This window comes from Triticum aestivum, chromosome 3B (genome assembly GCF_018294505.1).
Source record: "Triticum aestivum cultivar Chinese Spring chromosome 3B, IWGSC CS RefSeq v2.1, whole genome shotgun sequence".
Lineage (NCBI taxonomy): Eukaryota > Viridiplantae > Streptophyta > Magnoliopsida > Poales > Poaceae > Triticum > Triticum aestivum.
The window spans coordinates 512934776-512954755 of record NC_057801.1 but is presented as its reverse complement, the minus strand read 5'-3'; the positions used below and the strand labels follow the sequence as shown (position 1 = coordinate 512954755).

Sequence of the window (19980 nt, the reverse complement as noted above, 5' to 3'; positions counted from 1 at the left end):
AAACATAAACGCTGGTCGAATCCAGATGGATCCACCAGAAATCTAAATCGACCGGATCCAGAGGACCCGCCGGATAACAGCCCCCGGTTATATGGAAGCTCCTTAAAACATCAGCAGGTCCACCAAACTTCAATCTGTACAACACAGTAGGTGCCCTGATCTGTATTACTATTACTACATAATTTTGCAGCTCATCAACTGAATGCACTGCTGCAGCTCATCAACTGAATGAACTGCATACACGCATATATCCAAAGCATATGTACATGGGTCGCATCATGCGCAGATTGATGGGCATGATGCGAGGCACGGCCTGAAACATATTGGCCAGAGGATTAATAGTCGGCACCGGCATGATTATGCACGGCCGGAAACAATGCTGATGCTCTTTCCGTTGCTGACGGACTGCGATCCAGTCATGTGAGGCTCCCGCTGAGCACGGCGGATGCTTGTGCCACGGCCCTGGCGACCCTGTGAACCTCGTGCTGCACCAGCTTCCAGGACGCCGAGGTGTTGCTGCTCCTCGCGGTGGCTATGGCGTCGGCTATGCCGGGATACGACGCGGTATCCCAGTCGTTCTGCTCCGACGGTCCGTAGATCTGCGACAGGCGAAGCTCGCAAATCAGAACTAGCCACAACTACGAATCACGAGATACCAAGGTGAATCCCACGCAAGGAAAATATGTGGATGAGTTGTTCACTGACCAGATGCTTGTACCAGGCTTGCTTGAAGATGCCTTCCCGGTTAGTGAAGGCTCGCTCTGCCTGCATGAGCCGGTCGTTGAGTCCCCGGATTTTTGTTGAATCCTTGCTCAGCTGCTTGCTTGACAGTGCCCTTTCAATATCCTGACACCAATTCTGAAGGTTAAAAAAGCTAGCCTATGCAATGTTGTATTGGCTGAGCAGCAATTCTGAAGCAACCAAGTTACCTTTCGCTCGCTGTTTACTTTGGTAGCTGCCTTTTTCAGAGCTCTGATTGAGTTGTACAGCGGTGAACAACTGACAGCCGTCCCCTCGGTTTCCTTCTCTACTACTTTTGTATATGCCTGACAAGAAAAAAAGAAGAGGAAAAATTTCAAGTTCCTGCCTCCAGATGATGTTGGGTTCAGTGGACGGTGTTACCTCAAGCTCGGTTGTGTAGGACATGTAATCGAAGGGTATGATCTCTTCATCAGCAAGTCTCAAAGCCATAATTCCCCAGATGCTAGCAGCTGTGAGACGACAATGTTGGTTATGCTGTGCGGCTACCAAGTACTAACACACAGAACAAAGAGGAATACGGGGCAGCACCTGCGACATGCCTACGGAACCCAGGGTCCGCGAACTTCTCCACCCACACAAAATCATCATATAAAGAGTGGTAAACAGGATATCCTGGCCCTGTCAAAGTCCAAACAGCTCTGTTTGAGATCTGAGAAATATTGAGGATTAATAACACGAAGTGCCTCCTACCTTCTCCAAATATCAAGTTGGTTGATGGAATGCCAACATGTTGGACGAATGCTGCATAATCTGATCCTCCGTTGCCTAGTCTTTGAATCTTCATGCAGGAGCAATATATGTTAACTAAAGTAAATAGTATACTAACTAATAAGGGTTTTAGAGTTGGAACTGAAATTTTAAAATGAAGATTCAGAAATGAAATGCCCGAGAAGCTGAAGGTTTCATTTTACGCGCAAAGGAACCCGGAGTTTGACAGCATTCAGTACTATATACCGTAAGTGATAACGGTGTGCTAACTGTATAAAGAAGTCATGTTACAACTCACCTTGGGAGAGGCACTGGATTTGACCCATGAATCATACACCGTCTGAGATGAATTGTCAGGATCTTGAACCTTCATTAATTTTAAAAACAGAACATTTTGACTTTTTGAGCATCTTAATAAGGAAAATAGCATAAGCATGATATTGTCACAGACAGGTGGTTCAAAGTTGAGGCACCCACTGTAGAGTGTTGACCACTGGACAGTTACTCTTTTGTATGGCCAAAACAGTTAGGGCTCTTTTGTAATGTAAATATGTTACTTTACTTTGAAACAATGTGCGTACCAATTTAATTGTTTCAAGGAGTAGCTCATCGAGTTGGGGAGTTGTAGATGGGAGTAAAACTGGACCGACTACTGAAACATCAATATTCAGATATGCAACAGCTCTTGAGGAAAGCATCTCCCTGTTTTCTTCAACCCACTCAGTTGATCCTGTCTGCATAAACATAAATTGTGAGCACCATTGCAGTTGATTTTAAGGAGCCTAGATATGTATAGCAAACAAATGCGGTGCCGGAAGACAGACGGACTTACCAATCCGTACTCTTCTGCATCCCAGCTACAGAAAATGATGGTCCTTCGAGGCCTCCACCCTTGCTTTTGCAGCATCGAAAACCTTTGCGCTAACTAGATGGACAGGGGGTGGAGTTAACAACGTGTTAAGAAGCAGAGATGGTCATATTGTTCAAGATTTCTGCTGATAAGTCAACTCCGTTATTCAGAAGGAGCGGTCAGGATTAGTGTATTATGCCACGGTGCAGAGTTGAGAGAAAAGAACAGCCTACTGGATTGCTGAGAGAACGTATGTTATAACACAAGAATCACCTCGATCATAGCTGCTGTTCCGCTGTTTGGGTCGGCGGCTCCGAACGTCCAGGCATCGCGATGGTTTCCCAGGATAACATATCTGCATCATCATCAAAGGTTAAAATTGGTTTTGCTTAGTCACGTCATTCATCATAGTGTTGTAAATAAATAAGACTGGAAGTGCAACTACGCCTAACTGCAGATTGGCACGTCTGTAATATTGTTGTACCAAACCATGACGAAGTTGGATCAAATTGTTTGCTTCCAAGCAAGCTAGCTTGAGCTTGAGCAAAATAAAATAAAATAAAATGCAAGTCCGACTTGTGTACCCCATAGCCATTTGAGAATACAGATTTATCACGGCGAAAGCAACAGATCAATTTTCTTTATACAAAGCACAAATCAAGTACCCCATAGCCATTTGAGAATTTAGATTGATAGTACCATGAAGCTGGAGTGGCTGAATAGGAGCAGATCGGATGCATTGTCTTTGAAATATACAAAGGGTGTAGCCGGAGAACTTTCGGATCAGTAAAGTGGAGCCCGGAGTGGTATGCGGATTAGGAAACTGTGCCATTTGACTAGGTAATTCAATAAAAAAACATAGATGCACCAAGCAAGCAAAGTAAGATGCACTTGCCAGGATCCCATATATCTTATGGGATGAAATTACTACACTTGAAGCTGAAGGTCTAAGAATGGTCCAGAAGCAGTGCTCGGCATTTGGAAGTGCCGAGGCACGATGCATATTTTACTTGCAGTCTAATAGAAGCTTCCGCGACAAAGCAGAGTTATCATTTTAAAACCAAAAAGTTACACTACTTGATGATGGTTGATGATGCAGGATGAGAGAGAATCGGTCACCTGTCCGGCTCTTCTGCGCCTTCGATCACCGCGAAGACATTCTCAATCGTTGCCATTGTATCATTGCCCTGCAAATTCCGAAAAGCATCATACAACAATCACAATTGAAAAAGAATTTGGCAAACGAGACAAAAGCGCCTCGAATTTAACGTACTTGATAGGTCAGGTTCAGCACGGCCGGCCCTGGGCCAAGCCGGTACGCGGGGCTGCCGTCCCGGCCCTGCCAGTCCGCCGGCGCCTCGGCCCCGCCCAGAACCCGCTGGATCTCCGCGGCGTCCCGCGCCGACACCGGGAGCGCCGGGATGCCCGGCATGTCGTCGGTGGCCATGGCGTCCTCCACGCTCACGCGCTCGCACCCCTCGGACGACGCCCACATCGGCGTCGTCGGGTCGCCCACGCCCCGGAACAGGCTCCCCACCTGCACGCCGCTCGGGGGCAGCCACCGCGAGTCGGGGAACGATCCCTCCCCGGCCGGGCCGCCGTACTCCAGCGGGTCGGGGTACACCAGCGCGGCCGCGGCGCCCGCCGCGCGCGCGTTGTGCACGATGTCCTCGCAGTGGATCCTCCCGTACCGCGCGAGCGCCACCTTGCCGGCGACGTCCACGCCCCGGGAGGCGAGGTAGGCGAAGTCCTCCTCGCGGCCGTAGTTGGCGTACACGGCCTCCGCGGACACCGACCCGGAGGCGGAGTAGGCGAAGAAGGTCGGGGTCACCTCGGCCGCGGCGCGCGCGTAGGGGTCGTTGGGGTAGGTGTCCTGGGTGAGGGAGAAGGACTTGGTGGCGCGGCCGGGCCCCGCGGAGAGGGAGAGGGAGCGGTGGACGGGGTAGGAGAGGAGGACGGAGTAGGGCGTGATGTGCGACGGGATGGAAAGGGAGGAGAACGCGTGGAGGACGTAGGCGGCGGTGAGGGAGTTGGCCTTGGTGCCGGCGACGTGGGGGTGCAGGGTGAGCGCGCGGAGGTGGGAGGCGGCGGTGTTGTTGGAGCCGAGGGAGAGGAAGAGGGAGCCGAGGTTGGGGGACGGGGTCGGCGGGGAGCGGAGGACGGCCAGGAGGAAGAGAGCGACGGCGGCGGCGAGGACGGCGAGTATGGACGGGAGGAGGCGGCCGCGGCGGCGGGGCTTGAACGGCGGAGGCGAGGGGGAGAGGAGGGAGGCGGCGTCGGGGCGGGCCATGGCGGGAGATTGGGGTAGCTGGGAGGGAGAGCGGATGCAGGGGAGGAGTCAGTTGTAACGACTACCTGCATTTGAAGTGATGATGGGTGCTCTGATTTGCTCTGTATCCACACCGCCGAGATGACCGCCTGCCGTTTCTTAATTTGCGGCGATCGCGACGTCTTGTGCTGTTATGTTACACAAGTGGGTGCGATAGGAATGCCGACCGTGCGGCAACAGTACGCACCACGGCATCATTTTTGGCCTCCTTCGCTCGGTTCGGTCAGGCTAATGCATGCTGAAAACCAAATTCTATATTTATTTATTTTTGTGAGGGATTTTATATTCAATTTGCTTATTCATAAAACGCCAACCTATACTATAGGCGAACCACTAGCACACAACCTAGTTGTAACTTGTAAGCACGCGTGGTTACGTGCAAGACATGCGGTGTGTTAACCTTTTCTGTTCGAGTGATGAGGTTGTAAGAACACACACTTATATGCAGAACAGAGCAATTTAAACAAACTGTTTGCAGGCACACATTAACAACATTGGTCATAATAACAACACGGCACAACATATAGACACAATAAATCAAGCATCCAGGATCAAGGCAAGTGCTTCGTCATGCTTCTTGCATTTGGCCACCACCTCAGTGTCGGAAAGGTCGAGGTTGTACACCTTGAACGTGGCAAGGTAACCGATCTTCAGTTGGTGACCTGCGGCGAAGCCTGCCCACCCATTATCAAGGGCTAACCTTTGGTTGACGTCCCAGAGCGTGACCCTCCAATTGCAGTCGGTGTCTTCGGAACGACTTTCGGTGGAATGTTGGTCATGTGCTTACGAAAGCTATGAGGATCGGCGGTAATTCCAATACATATGCTAAGATCACCTTGTAGAAGTGTGTTGGACCTGCATCCTCATGAAAAAGGCCGAAATTTGTTGCCCTGACCTGAAGCCTCTTTGACGCGCTAACTGTCAGTGTCAAAACCGGCGGATCTCGGATAGGGGGTCCCGAACTGTGCGTCTAAGGCGGATGGTAACAGGAGGCAGGGGACACGATGTTTTACCCAGGTTTGGGCCCTCTCGATAGAGGTAAAACCCTACTTCCTGCTTGATTGACCTTGATGATATGAGTATTACAAGAGTTGATCTACCATGAGATCGTAGAGGCTAAACCCTAGAATCTAGCCTATGGTATGATTGTTCATGTCCTACGGACTAAACCCTCCGGTTTATATAGACACCGGAGGGGGCTAGGGTTACACAGAGTCGGTTACAGAGAAGGAGATCTAACATCCGAGTCGCCAAGCTTGCCTTCCACGCAAAGGAGAGTCCCATCCGGACACGGAACGAAGTCTTCAATCTTGTATCCTCATAGTCCAACAGTCCGGCCAAAGTATATAGTCCGGCTGTCCGGATACCCCCTTATCCAGGACTCCCTCAGTAGCCCCTGAACCAGGCTTCAATGACGATGAGTCCGGCGCGCAGATTGTCTTCGGCATTGCAAGGCGGGTTCCATCTCCGAATACTTCAAGATAAATTCCAAACACAAGGATCGTGTCCGGCTCTGCAAGACAAATTTCACATACCACCATAGAGAGATAAATATTTCACAAATCAAATCTGCTGACATCGTGACATCACACCATGGCCGAGTCATCATTCGAGTCGTTTTCTCACAGCCGGCCACCGCACATATTGCGAGGCGGTTTCCTCGGCACGTCTTGTCGAAGCAGAGATCGTGTCCCCTTGTCACGGGATTCTCATTAATAAAGGTACGGGTAACCCAACCGTGTTATTTAACGTGGCGCTTGGAAAATAAGCGATTTTAATAGGAAAGTGGGGAGGCGCACGGTTTTCAGTTCCTCTATAAAAGGACAAGGATCCCCCATTCTTACCCACGCCTTCTTCCTCCTTTGCTCATCCATTCTCGCACTCTCAAGCCCCAGCGCCCAAGTTCTCACATTCTTCATAGGACCATTCGCAGCATGTCCGGTGCGGGAGGCAAGTGGATGGCCTCCTCCGTCATGGAGGAGGACATTACCAAGCTTCGGGCGGCCGGATACCTGGCCGCAAACATCGCACACAGGCTGCCAGCGGAGGGACAAATACCCCCACTCCAAAGTCTCGGGAGAGAGTAGTGTTCCTCTCTCATTTCGTCTGCGGACTAGGATTTCCACTTCACATGTTCGTCCGTGGGCTAATGTTTTACTATGGGCTAGATTTCCATGATCTAGCCCCAAATTTCATCCTCAACATCTCGGCATTTATCGTCGTGTGCGAGGCCTTCCTCCGCATCAGGCCCCACTTCGGCCTGTGGCTGCAAATCTTCTGTGTGAAGCCGAAGATCGTGAGCGGCCAGCAGGCGGAGTGCGGAGGCGTCATGGTGGGCAGAATGCTCAACGTTACATGGCTTGATGGCTCCTTCGTGGAGACCGTGAAAGGGTGGCAATTAGGATGGTTCTACATCACCGAGCCGCACGACGCCAATTGGGTGGCGGCCCCCAAATTCCGATCCGGAATCCCCACGCGGCTCACCTCTTGGGAAAAGAAGGGCCTGGCCTGGGGCAAACCTGTGGAGCTGACCGGACTCAAGACCTGCATCAAAAGTATGAGGGACAAGAAGATCAAGCTTGTCAATGTGGCCCAGGTCATGCTCGTCCGCCGGATCCTCCCGTGTCAAAGACGGGCATTCAATATGTGGGAGTTCGATCCGGCCGAACACCAGATGCTGCATGAGCCCTTCGACACGACGCATAAGGACGTCTGGAAGGTGCTGTTCAAGACCGGCGAAGTTCCTCCCCCTACTTCCGAGGACCACGGACTCAACGCAAAGCGCCTTGCCAATCCGGTAAGTCCTCCGAGTATCACAAGATGTATCTTTCCCAACGTGTTCGTGGGAGGACTTTAAGTCATCATACTGAGAAAACAGGGTTACGTGGAGACGGCGGAGCGGATCGACTGCCGGCTCCGCTACCTGAAGATCCAGCGACCGCACTCCTCACGGAGATGCTGGCTCCGGCGCCTTACAAGGTGCCAGAGAAGAAGGTCGAAAAGAAGGCTACGGGGACCAGGAAGGGTCTCCGGCGCGAGGTTGCACCGGACGCCTCGCCCGAAGACAATGAGGCACACTCTTCCCACGAAGGGGAGGAGTGTTGGAAATATGCCCTAGAGGCAATAATAAAAGTATTATTATATTTCATTGTTCATGATAATTGTCTTTTATTCATGCTATAACTGTATTATCCGGAAATCGTAATACACGTGTGAATACATAGACCTCAATATGTCCCTAGTGAGCCTCTAGTTGACTAGCTCGTTGTGATCAACAGATAGTCATGATTTCCTGGCTATGGACATTGGATGTCGTTGATAACGGGATCACATCATTAGGAGAATGATGTGATGGACAAGACCCAATCCTAAGCATAGCACAAAGGTCGTTTAGTTCGTTTGCTAGAGCTTTGCCAATGTCAAGTATCTCTTCCTTAGACCATGAGATCGTGTAACTCCCGGATACCGTAGGAGTGCCTTGGGTGTATCAAACGTCACAACGTAACTGGGTGACTATAAAGGTGCATTACAGGTATCTCCGAAAGTAGCTATTGGGTTGACACGGATCGAGACTGGGATTTGTCACTCCGTATGACGGAGAGGTATCTCTGGGCCCACTCGGTAATGCATCATCATAATGAGCTCAAGGTGACCAAAGTGTTGGCCACGAGATCATGCATTACGGTACGAGTAAAGTGACTTGCCGGTAACGAGACTGAACAAGGTATTGGGATACCGACGATCGAGTCTCGGGCAAGTAACGTACCGATTGACAAAGGGAATTGTATACAGGATTTGATCGAATCCTCGACATCGTGGTTCATCCGATGACAACATCGAGAAGCATGTGGGAGCCAACATGGGTATCCAGATCCCGCTGTTGGTTATTGACCGGAGAACGTCTCGGTCATGTCTACATGTCTCCCGAACCCGTAGGGTCTACACACTTAAGGTTCGATGACGCTAGGGTTATAAAGGAAGTTTGTATGTGGTTACCGAATGTTGTTCGGAGTCCCGGATGAGATCCCGGACGTCACGAGGAGTTCCGGAATGGTCCGGAGGTAAAGATTTATATATGGGAAGTTCTATTTTGGCCACCGGAAAATGTTCGGGATTTTTCGGTATTGTACCGGGAAGGTTCTAGAAGGTTCCGGAGTGGGGCCCACCTGCATGGGGGGACCCACATGAACGTGAGTAGTGGGGAAAGGCCCCACACCCCTGGTCAAGGCGCACCAAGATCCCCCCTTAGAAGGAATAAGATCATATCCCAAAGGGATAAGATCAAGATCCCTAAAAAGGGGGGATAACAATCGGTGGGGAAGGAAATGATGGGATTTCTTTCCTCCCACCTTGGCCAACGCCCCAATGGACTTGGAGGGCAAGAAACCAGCCCCTCCACCCCTATATATAGTGGGGAGGCGCATGGGAGCTTAGGACAAGCCAAGGCGCAGCCCCTCGCCTCCCCAACACCTCTCCTCCTCCGTATATGCTTGGCGAAGCCCTGTCGGAGTACTGCTGCACCAACTACACCACGCCGTCGTGCTGCTGTTGGAGCAATCTTCCTCAACCTCTCCTTCCCCCTTGCTGGATCAAGAAGGAGGAGACGTCTCCCGTCCCGTACGTGTGTTGAACGCGGAGGTGCTGTCCGTTCAGCACTTGGACATTGGTGATCCGAATCACGTTCGAGTACGACTCCATCATCACCATCCCCTTGGCTAGCTTCCGCTCGTGATCTACAAGTGGTATGTAGATGAAAACTCTCTCCCTTGACTCGTTGTTTAGATGAACTCATAGATGGATCTTGGTGAAACCGTAGGAAAAATTTTAATTTTCTGCAACGTTCCCCAACAGTGGCATCATGAGCTAGGTCTATGCGTAGTTCTCTTTGCACGAGTAGAACACAATTTTGTTGTGGGCGTGGATTTTGTCATCTTACTTGCCTCTACTAGTCTTTTCTTGCTTCGGCGGTATTGTGGGATGAAGCGGCCCGGACCAACCTTACACGTACGCTTACGTGAGACCGGTTCCACCGACTGACATGCACTAATTGCATAAGGTGGCTGGCGGGTGTCTGTCTCTCCCACTTTAGTTGGAGCGGATTCGATGAAAAGGGCCCTTATGAAGGGTAAATAGAAGTTGACAAAATCACGTTGTGGTTATTCGTAGGTAAGAAAACGTTCTTGCTAGAACCCAATTGCAGCCACGTAAAAGATGCAACAACAATTAGAGGACGTCTAACTTGTTTTTGTAGCGATTGATCATGTGATGTGATATGGCCAGAAGTTGTGATGAATGATGAATTGTGATGTATGAGATCATGTTCTTTGTAATAGGATTCACGACTTGCATGTCGATGAGTATGACAACCGGCAGGAGCCATAGGAGTTGTCTTTATTTTTGTATGACCTGCGTGTCATTGAAGAACGCCATGTAACTCACTTTACTTTATTGCTAAATGCGTTAGCCATAGAAGTAGAAGTAGTCGTTGGCGTGACAACTTCATGAAGACACGATGATGGAGATCATGATGATGGAGATCATGGTGTCAAGCCGGTGACAAGATGATCATGGAGCCCCGAAGATGAAGATCAATGGAGCTATATGATATTGGCCATATCATGTCACAACTATATAATTGCATGTGATGTTTATTATGTTTATGCATCTTGTTTACTTAGGACGACGGTAGTAAATAAGATGATCCCTTACAAAATTTCAAGAAGTGTTCTCCCCTAACTGTGCACCGTTGCTACAGTTCGTCGCTTCTAAGCACCACGTGATGATCGGGTGTGATGGATTCTTACGTTCACATACAACGGGTGTAAGACAGTTTTACACAGCGAAAACACTTAGGGTTAACTTGACGAGCCTAGCATGTGCAGACATGGCCTCGGAACACGGAGACCGAAAGGTCGAACACGAGTCGTATGGAAGATACGATCAACATGAGAATGTTCACCGACGATGACTAGTCCGTCTCACGTGATGATCGGACACGGCCTAGTCGACTCGGATCGTGTAACACTTAGATGACTAAAGGGATGTCTAATCTGAGTGGGAGTTCATAATTTGATTAGAACTTAATTATCATGAACTTAGTCTAAAACCTTTGCAAATATGTCTTGTAGATCAAATGGCCAACGCTCATGTCAACATGAACTTCAACGCGTTCCTAGAGAAAACCAAGCTGAAAGATGATGGCAGCAACTATACGGACTGGGTCCGGAACCCGAGGATCATCCTCATAGCTGCCAGGAAACAATATGTCCTAGAAGGACCGCTAGGTGACGCTCCCGTCCCAGAGAACCAAGACATTATGAATGCTTGGCAAACTCGCGCTGATGATTACTCCCTCGTTCAGTGCGGCATGCTTTACAGCTTAGAACCGGGGCTCCAAAAGCGTTTTGAGCATCACGGAGCATATGAGATGTTCGAAGAGCTGAAACTAGTTTTCCAAGCTCATGCCCGGGTCGAGAGATATGATGTCTCTGACAAGTTCTACAGTTGTAAGATGGAGGAAAACAGTTCTATCAGTGAGCACATCCTGAAGATGTCTGGGTTGCACAACCGTATGACCCAGCTGAACATTAACCTCCCAGATGAGGCGGTCATTGACAGAATCCTCCAGTCGCTCCCACCAAGCTACAAGAGCTTTGTGATGAACTACAACATGCAGGGGATGGAAAAGACCATTCCTGAAGTGTTCTCGATGCTGAAGTCAGCAGAGGCTGAAATCAAGAAAGAACATCAAGTGTTGATGGTCAATAAGACCACTAAGTTCAAGAAGGGCAAGGGTAAGAAGAACTTCAAGAAGGACGGCAAGGAGGTTGCCGCGCCTGGTAAGCCAGTTACCGGGAAGAAGTCAAAGAATGGACCTAAGCCTGAGACTGAGTGCTTTTATTGCAAGGGGAAGGGTCACTGGAAGCGGAACTGCCCCAAATACTTAGCAGATAAGAAGGCCGGCAAAACCAAAGGTATATTTGATATACATGTAATTGATGTGTACCTTACCAGTACTCGTAGTAACTCCTGGGTATTTGATACCGGTGCCGTTGCTCATATTTGTAACTCACAGCAGGAGCTGCGGAATAAACGGAGACTGGCGAAGGACGAGGTGACGATGCGCGTCGGGAATGGTTCCAGAGTCGATGTGATCGCCGTCGGCACGCTGCCTCTACATTTACCTACGGGATTAGTTTTGAACCTTAATAATTGTTATTTAGTGCCAAGTTTGAGCATGAACATTGTATCTGGATCTCGTTTAATACGAGATGGCTACTCATTTAAGTCTGAGAATAATGGTTGTTCGATTTATATGAGAGATATGTTTTATGGTCATGCTCCGATGGTCAATGGTTTATTCTTAATGAATCTCGAGCGTAATATTACACATGTTCATAGTGTAGATGCCAAAAGATGTAAAGTTGATAACGATAGTCCCACATACTTGTGTCACTGCCGCCTTGGTCACATTGGTGTCAAGCGCATGAAGAAGCTCCATGCCGATGGACTTTTAGAGTCTCTTGATTATGAATCGTTTGACACGTGCGAACCATGCCTCATGGGCAAGATGACCAAGACTCCGTTCTCCGGAACAATGGAGCAAGCAACCAACTTATTGGAAATCATACATACCGATGTGTGCGGTCCAATGAGCGTTGAAGCTCGCGGAGGATATCGTTATGTTCTCACTCTCACTGATGACTTAAGTAGATATGGGTATGTCTACTTAATGAAACACAAGTCTGAGACCTTTGAAAAGTTCAAGGAATTTCAGAATGAGGTGGAGAATCAACGTGACCGAAAGATAAAGTGCCTACGATCAGATCATGGAGGAGAATATTTAAGTCACGAATTTGGCACACACTTAAGGAAATGTGGAATCGTTTCACAACTCACGCCGCCTGGAACACCTCAGCAAAACGGTGTGTCCGAACGTCGTAATCGCACTCTATTGGATATGGTGCGGTCTATGATGTCTCTTACTGATTTACCGCTATCATTTTGGGGATACGCTCTAGAGACAGCTACATTCACTTTAAATAGGGCACCGTCTAAATCCGTTGAGACGACACCGTATGAATTATGGTTTGGGAAAAAACCTAAGCTGTCGTTTCTAAAAGTTTGGGGATGCGATGCTTATGTCAAGAAACTTCAACCTGAAAAGCTCGAACCCAAGTCGGAAAAATGCGTCTTCATAGGATACCCTAAGGAAACTGTCGGGTATACCTTCTACTTAAGATCCGAGGGCAAAATCTTTGTTGCCAAGAACGGATGCTTTCTGGAAAAAGAGTTTCTCTCGAAAGAAGTAAGTGGGAGGAAAGTAGAACTCGATGAAGTACTACCTCTCGAACAGGAAAGCGGTGCAGCTCAGGAAAATGTTCCTGTGATGCCCACACCAACTGAAAAGGAAACCAATGATGATGATCAAGGTACTTCGGATCAAGTTGCTACTGAACTTCGTAATTCCACAAGGACACGTTCCGCACCAGAGTGGTACGGCAACCCCGTCCTGGAAATCATGTTGTTAGACAACGGTGAACCTTCGAACTATGAAGAAGCGATGGCGGGCCCAGATTCCAACAAATGGCTTGAAGCCATGAAATCCGAGATAGAATCCATGTATGAAAACAAAGTATGGACTTTGACAGACTTGCCCGATGATCGGCGAGCTATAGAAAACAAATGGATCTTTAAGAAGAAGACAGACGCGGATGGTAATGTCACCATCTATAAAGCTCGACTTGTCGCTAAGGGTTATCGACAGGTTCAAGGGATTGACTACGACGAGACATTCTCTCCCGTAGCAAAGCTAAAGTCCGTCCGAATCATGTTAGCAATTGCCGCATACTATGATTATGAGATATGGCAGATGGACGTCAAAACAGCATTCCTTAATGGGCATCTTAAGGAAGAACTGTATATGATGCAGCCGGAAGGTTTTGTCGATCCTAAGAACGCTAACAAAGTATGCAAGCTCCAGCGATCCATTTATGGGCTGGTGCAAGCATCTCGGAGTTGGAATATTCGCTTTGATGAGATGATCAAAGCGTTTGGGTTTATGCAGACTTATGGAGAAGCCTGCGTTTACAAGAAAGTGAGTGGGAGCTCTGTAGCATTTCTCATATTATATGTAGATGACATACTCTTGATGGGAAATAATATAGAATTTCTGGACAGCATTAAGGCCTACTTGAACAAGTGTTTTTCAATGAAGGACCTTGGAGAAGCTGCTTACATATTAGGCATCAAGATCTATAGAGATAGATCGAGACGCCTCATAGGTCTTTCACAAAGCACATACCTTGATAAGATTTTTAAGAGGTTCAAAATGGATCAGTCCAAGAAGGGGTTCTTGCCTATGTTACAAGGTGTGAGATTGAGCTCGGCTCAGTCACCGACCACGGCAAAAGATAAAGAAGAGATGAGTGTCATCCCCTATGCTTCAGCCATAGGATCTATTATGTATGCCATGCTGTGTACCAGACCTTATGTAAACCTTGCCGTGAGTTTGGTAGCTAGATACCAAAGTAATCCCGGCAAGGAACACTGGACATCAGTCAAGAATATCCTGAAGTACCTGAAAAGGACAAAGGACATGTTTCTCGTTTATGGAGGAGACGAAGAGCTTGTCATAAAGGGTTACGTCGACGCTAGCTTCGACTCAGATCCGGATGACTCTAAGTCACAAACCGGATACGTGTATATGTTGAATGGTGGAGCAGTAAGCTGGTGCAGCTGCAAGCAGAGCATCGTGGCGGGATCTACGTGTGAAGCGGAGTACATGGCAGCCTCGGAGGCAGCGCATGAAGCGATTTGGGTGAAGGAGTTCATCACCGACCTAGGAGTCATACCCAATGCGTCGGGGCCAATCAAACTCTTCTGTGACAACACTGGAGCTATTGCCCTTGCCAAGGAGCCCAGGTTTCACAAGAAGACCAGGCACATCAAGCGTCGTTTCAACTCCATCCGTGAAAATGTTCAAGATGGAGACATAGAAATTTGCAAAGTACATACGGATCTGAATGTCGCAGATCCGTTGACTAAACCTCTCTCGCGAGCTAAACATGATCAACACCAGAACTCTATGGGTGTTCGATTCATCACAATGTAACTAGATTGGTGACTCTAGTGCAAGTGGGAGACTATTGGAAATATGCCCTAGAGGCAATAATAAAAGTATTATTATATTTCATTGTTCATGATAATTGTCTTTTATTCATGCTATAACTGTATTATCCGGAAATCGTAATACACGTGTGAATACATAGACCTCAATATGTCCCTAGTGAGCCTCTAGTTGACTAGCTCATTGTGATCAACAGATAGTCATGATTTCCTGGCTATGGACATTGGATGTCGTTGATAACGGGATCACATCATTAGGAGAATGATGTGATGGACAAGACCCAATCCTAAGCATAGCACAAAGGTCGTTTAGTTCGTTTGCTAGAGCTTTGCCAATGTCAAGTATCTCTTCCTTAGACCATGAGATCGTGTAACTCCCGGATACCGTAGGAGTGCCTTGGGTGTATCAAACGTCACAACATAACTGGGTGACTATAAAGGTGCATTACAGGTATCTCCGAAAGTAGTTGTTGGGTTGACACGGATCGAGACTGGGATTTGTCACTCCGTATGACGGAGAGATATCTCTGGGCCCACTCGGTAATGCATCATCATAATGAGCTCAAGGTGACCAAAGTGTTGGCCACGAGATCATGCATTACGGTACGAGTAAAGTGACTTGCCGGTAACGAGACTGAACAAGGTATTGGGATACCGACGATCGAGTCTCGGGCAAGTAACGTACCGATTGACAAAGGGAATTGTATACAGGGTTTGATCGAATCCTCGACATCGTGGTTCATCCGATGACAACATCGAGAAGCATGTGGGATCCAACATGGGTATCCAGATCCCGCTGTTGGTTATTGACCGGAGAACGTCTCGGTCATGTCTACATGTCTCCCGAACCCGTAGGGTCTACACACTTAAGGTTCGATGACGCTAGGGTTATAAAGGAAGTTTGTATGTGGTTACCGAATGTTGTTCGGAGTCCCGGATGAGATCCCGGACGTCACGAGGAGTTTCGGAATGGTCCGGAGGTAAAGATTTATATATGGGAAGTCCTATTTTGGCCACCGGAAAATGTTCGGGATTTTTCGGTATTGTACCGGGAAGGTTCTAGAAGGTTCCGGAGTGGGGCCCACCTGCATGGGGGGACCCACATGAACGTGAGTAGTGGGGAAAGGCCCCACACCCCTGGTCAAGGCGCACCAAGATCCCCCCTTAGAAGGAATAAGATCATATCCTGAAGGGATAAGATCAAGATCCCTAAAAAGGGGGGATGACAATCGGTGGGGAAGGAAATGATGGGATTTCTTTCCTCCCACCTTGGCCAACGCCCCAATGGACTTGGAGGGCAAGAAACCAGCCCCTCCACCCCTATATATAGTGGGGAGGCGCATGGGAGCTTAGGACAAGCCAAGGCGCAGCCCCTCCCGTCCCCAACACCTCTCCTCCTCCGTATATGCTTGGCGAAGCCCTGTCGGAGTACTGCTGCACCAACTACACCACGCCGTCGTGCTGCCGTTGGAGCAATCTTCCTCAACCTCTCCTTCCCCCTTGCTGGATCAAGAAGGAGGAGACGTCTCCCGTCCCGTACGTGTGTTGAACGCGGAGGTGCTGTCCGTTCAGCACTTGGACATCGGTGATCCGAATCACGTTCGAGTACGACTCCATCATCACCATCCCCTTGGCTAGCTTCCGCTCGTGATCTACAAGTGGTATGTAGATGCAAACTCTCTCCCTTGACTCGTTGCTTAGATGAACTCATAGATGGATCTTGGTGAAACCGTAGGGAAAATTTTAATTTTCTGCAACGTTCCCCAACAAGGAGAAGAAGAGGAAGGCCGCCCCAACCGGGGAGGCCGAAAGGTCCAAGAAAGCAGCCGCGGGGACTAGGAAAGGTCTCCGGCGCAGGGCCGTGATAGACTCGTCGTCCGAGGACGCCGAGACAATTTCCTCCCATGGAGACGGGGAGAAACATGAAGAAATGCCCCCTCCCCGCACTGGGGAGGAGAAGAAAAGGAAAGCCGCCCCATAGGGGGAGGCTAGGACGCCGAAGAAGGGAAAGGCATCCCTTCCGGAGCACTCCACCACGGCCACCTATAGAGAGGAGGAGTGGCTGCCCAGGGGCAAGCCCCGGGCGAGGTCGTAAGTATCCGAACTCTGTAATACCTTTCGTGCGACTTTAACTTCATAGTTTGTAATAACGCCGAACACGTGTATGCAGTCCGGCCGGGTCTAATCTCGGGGTATCCTCTTCGGATGGGTCCTTGAGTGAGTCGGAGATGGATTCACTCCCGACGGCCACCTCCCCACGCCTGCGGACGACACCGAGGTGTTGTCCCAAAGGATACCAGAGCAGGGGGCGACGGTTCTGGAGACGCCCCAAGGCAAAATCCCAGACGTCGGGCACATGGGCGGTAAGATCCCCATGGATTATGCGGACGGGAGCCACAACAAGCCTGGCTCCCCGCCGGTTATTGTACCGGAGCCTCCACAGGTTCCAGATTCAAGTGGGCAGCCCCTCACTAAGGAGGGCGAGCCGGCCGTGCCAATGACCTCCGCCCAGCCGGAGGCATTAGATAATTTGCTGGAAGCGTTTCGCGGCACTTCCATTGACGAAGAGCACCATACTCTTATGAGTACGGTGATTGAGAAGGTCCAGTCCGCCAAAAGTGGATTGACCGAGCCTGCACCAGCCTCCTAACAAGCTTTGAGGTAAGTAATGAAAAGTGTGAGAAAATATCACTCGATAGACAGTAGCCCTTGATACTCTGTTTGGGGTTTGGAAAGAAAAGCCAAATGGAGGGTCAATTATTAATCCGCAGGAGTCTAACAGTACTTGTCTATGTTAATAAGCAGGCGTTACTGCTGACCGCCGCTGCGCGCACAGCTGAGGTCGTCGGACTCAGGCAGGACCTAGGGCGGGCCAAAGAAGAGCTCGGCCTCGTGAAGAGGCAGCTCGAGGAGAACAAAGGTAAGTGATACCCCGTCCGTGTGTCATGTAGAGGAGAAAAATTGATGATGCTAACAAAAAGCATCATGATTTTTAATAGGGGCTACGACCGAAGTGGTGGCCCTGAAGAAAGCGTTGTCCGAGGCCGAAGCCAAGGCGGCCACAGAGCGCACCGAGCGTGAAAAGCAAGATGCTCGGGTGGGGGAGGTACAACAAGAGCTCCAAGAGTTCGGCACGAAGTTTGAGTCCTTGGAGCATGACTTCAAGACGCAAGCGTCCGAGCTTGCCAAAGCCCTCGAGAGCGCGAAAGATGCCAAGGCCAAAGCCCAAAAGGCCCGCCAGGAAATCCAGGCAGCCAAGAAGATAACGGCGGGTAAGGCATTCATTATGCAGAGCAAGCATGTGGAGGAGACCTTTCTTTTACTTAACCGAATTCGGAGCTCTCCAGGGGTATTCGCAGATCTGCCACGCAGCATATCGGATGCCACGGAGTTCTACCGCGCCGAAGAAGGGAGCTCAACGAGAAGTTGTTTTGGTCCCAGTATGCCGGAGCCGAACACCTGATGCCATTGAGTGACCAACTGAAGCAATTGGTCGAACTCCACAAGGCGGCCGAACTGGCCATGAAGGGCTTGATAGTCGGGATGTGGCCTGGTGAGCCTCTTCCTGACAGCTACTTTGGCCTTATAAAGCGGATGGTAAATGCATGTCTGCAGTTTGAGGTTATCAAGCAATCCGTCTGCATTGAGGGTGCCCGTCGAGCCTTTGCCCGCGTGAAGATGCATTGGGTCAAACTGGATGCTGAGAAGCTGGTGAAGGATGGACCTCCGGAGGGTCAGGAGCATCGTTACCCCGAAAAATATTATGATGGCGTTATGAAAGGCGCTCGCCTTGTGGCCGATGAATGCACCAAGAACATGATCTTTGAGTGAATGTACTCATGTCGTCTTTGTAATATGAGAACGAGTTTGTTTGTGCTATATAACACTTTGTTGATTTAAAATATTACCTTCTGTGCACCCGTTTATAAAATTCTGAAAGTAGGCCAGTCGTCGGCTTCCGCCCCCGTGTAGCTAGTACTGGGGTGTTCGTGGAAAACCCAAACACTCTTTATCCAAGTTTTTGGTCCTTTAAGGAGGTGTTTGGCACAGCGAACAAGGCAATCGGACTATGCGGCTTTATAACTCTCACCTGGCCATAGAAGTCTATAATTTTAAATTTCGGTGAAGCCCCTAGTATTCAGAAGGCCGAACTGGGGCGCTATACACGCCTAAATCGAACAAGGCCAATTCCTCACCTTAAGCGGAAAAAAATCTTTAAGGATTTGGTACCTCTCGAACAGCGACCAGCTCTCGCCGCATCATGACAGTCAGTTTTCGGCTTTCTCTACTGAGGTGCTCGTCCGGAAGAACCGGGACACAATCGTAGTAGTTCTCCCTGCGCTACCTTAGTCGATATAACGGAACATAAGGTACCAAAACAAGGGAGCCGGGCTAACCCAACTATTGACCCAAGACATGATTCAGAGCTGATGCATATAATGCTATAAGTTCGGGGTGCCGCACTGTCGAAAGTGTTCGGACTTTTCTTGCCATGTTATGGGGCTCAATAAAAAGCCCCTGGCAAACTCATCATACCAAGGTGTACAGATGCAATATTATATAAATATTCAAGGGAAAATATGAAGATAGTAATAAGAAGCTGACGCTGTATACTATCTCCTGTTGTTATTTGTATAATACGGCAAGGCGTATGTGTACAATTAATGTGTTAAGCAGAAACAAATAGGACTATTTGACATGTCCTGTCCAAGGGCAGGCTGCATGCGGGTATGTAAAACAGGTATAACGATCATTGACAGAGACCACCTGGGTATTCCCTTGTGTGCAAAGCCTCTTGGCTCCTTTGTTTTCCCTCCTGTGATGAGTCCGATGGTCAGGTTCTTTGAAGGGGCTGCCCGAAAGTAGGGTCCTGAAAGAAAGAAAGAAAGAAAGGAGAAGGGTATGCGGGCCTCGTGGAGGCTGAACCGCACTGTGGGCTGCATTGTCGACTTGCCTCCACCTATGCCCATGGTATTTTGAGTGCGTAGTTGTGTACGCGTTGCACAAATGCCGCCTGAATGGGGCTGGGGCGGAGGCCAGATTGCTAATTGAGCTCTTGGCATGCCTGACGATCCTATTGCAGGGTGCTCCGGACTCACTTGACGGTGTTTGGGGTTGTCATTGTCGAATGGGTTGTCTGTCGAAGAAGGCTGCTTTGTACTTCTGCCGCGAGGGCCGCAGTGTGCTCTTCCGTATGGAGGGA

At 49.2% G+C, this 19980-nt stretch overlaps 1 protein-coding gene across 1 annotated transcript; it reads right to left on the bottom strand.

Annotated features, from left to right (window-relative positions):
* LOC123070655 (probable glutamate carboxypeptidase LAMP1) lies at positions 1 to 4689 on the bottom strand. Its single transcript, XM_044493945.1, has 12 exons — positions 3594 to 4689; positions 3440 to 3507; positions 2594 to 2675; positions 2303 to 2395; positions 2052 to 2204; positions 1769 to 1837; positions 1453 to 1540; positions 1291 to 1380; positions 1123 to 1211; positions 930 to 1046; positions 706 to 846; positions 1 to 599 (listed from the first exon to the last, which is right to left on the bottom strand). The coding sequence occupies exons 1-12, from the start codon at positions 4608 to 4610 to the stop codon at positions 417 to 419; spliced, it is 2190 nt and encodes a 729-aa protein (XP_044349880.1). The 5' UTR covers positions 4611 to 4689; the 3' UTR covers positions 1 to 416.
* Between the last annotated feature and the right edge of the window lie 15291 nt (positions 4690 to 19980).

Excerpts from the sequence above, each read along its gene's own strand:
- LOC123070655 (XM_044493945.1), bottom strand. The coding sequence starts at position 4,610 with ATGGCCCGCCCCGACGCCGCCTCCCTCCTCTCCCCCTCGCCTCCGCCG. Across the intron at positions 3,508-3,593 it reads TGCTGAACCTGACCTATCAA|GGCAATGATACAATGGCAAC; the intron begins GTACGTTAAATT and ends CGGAATTTGCAG. Across the intron at positions 1,212-1,290 it reads GTTCCGTAGGCATGTCGCAG|CTGCTAGCATCTGGGGAATT; the intron begins GTGCTGCCCCGT and ends GTCGTCTCACAG.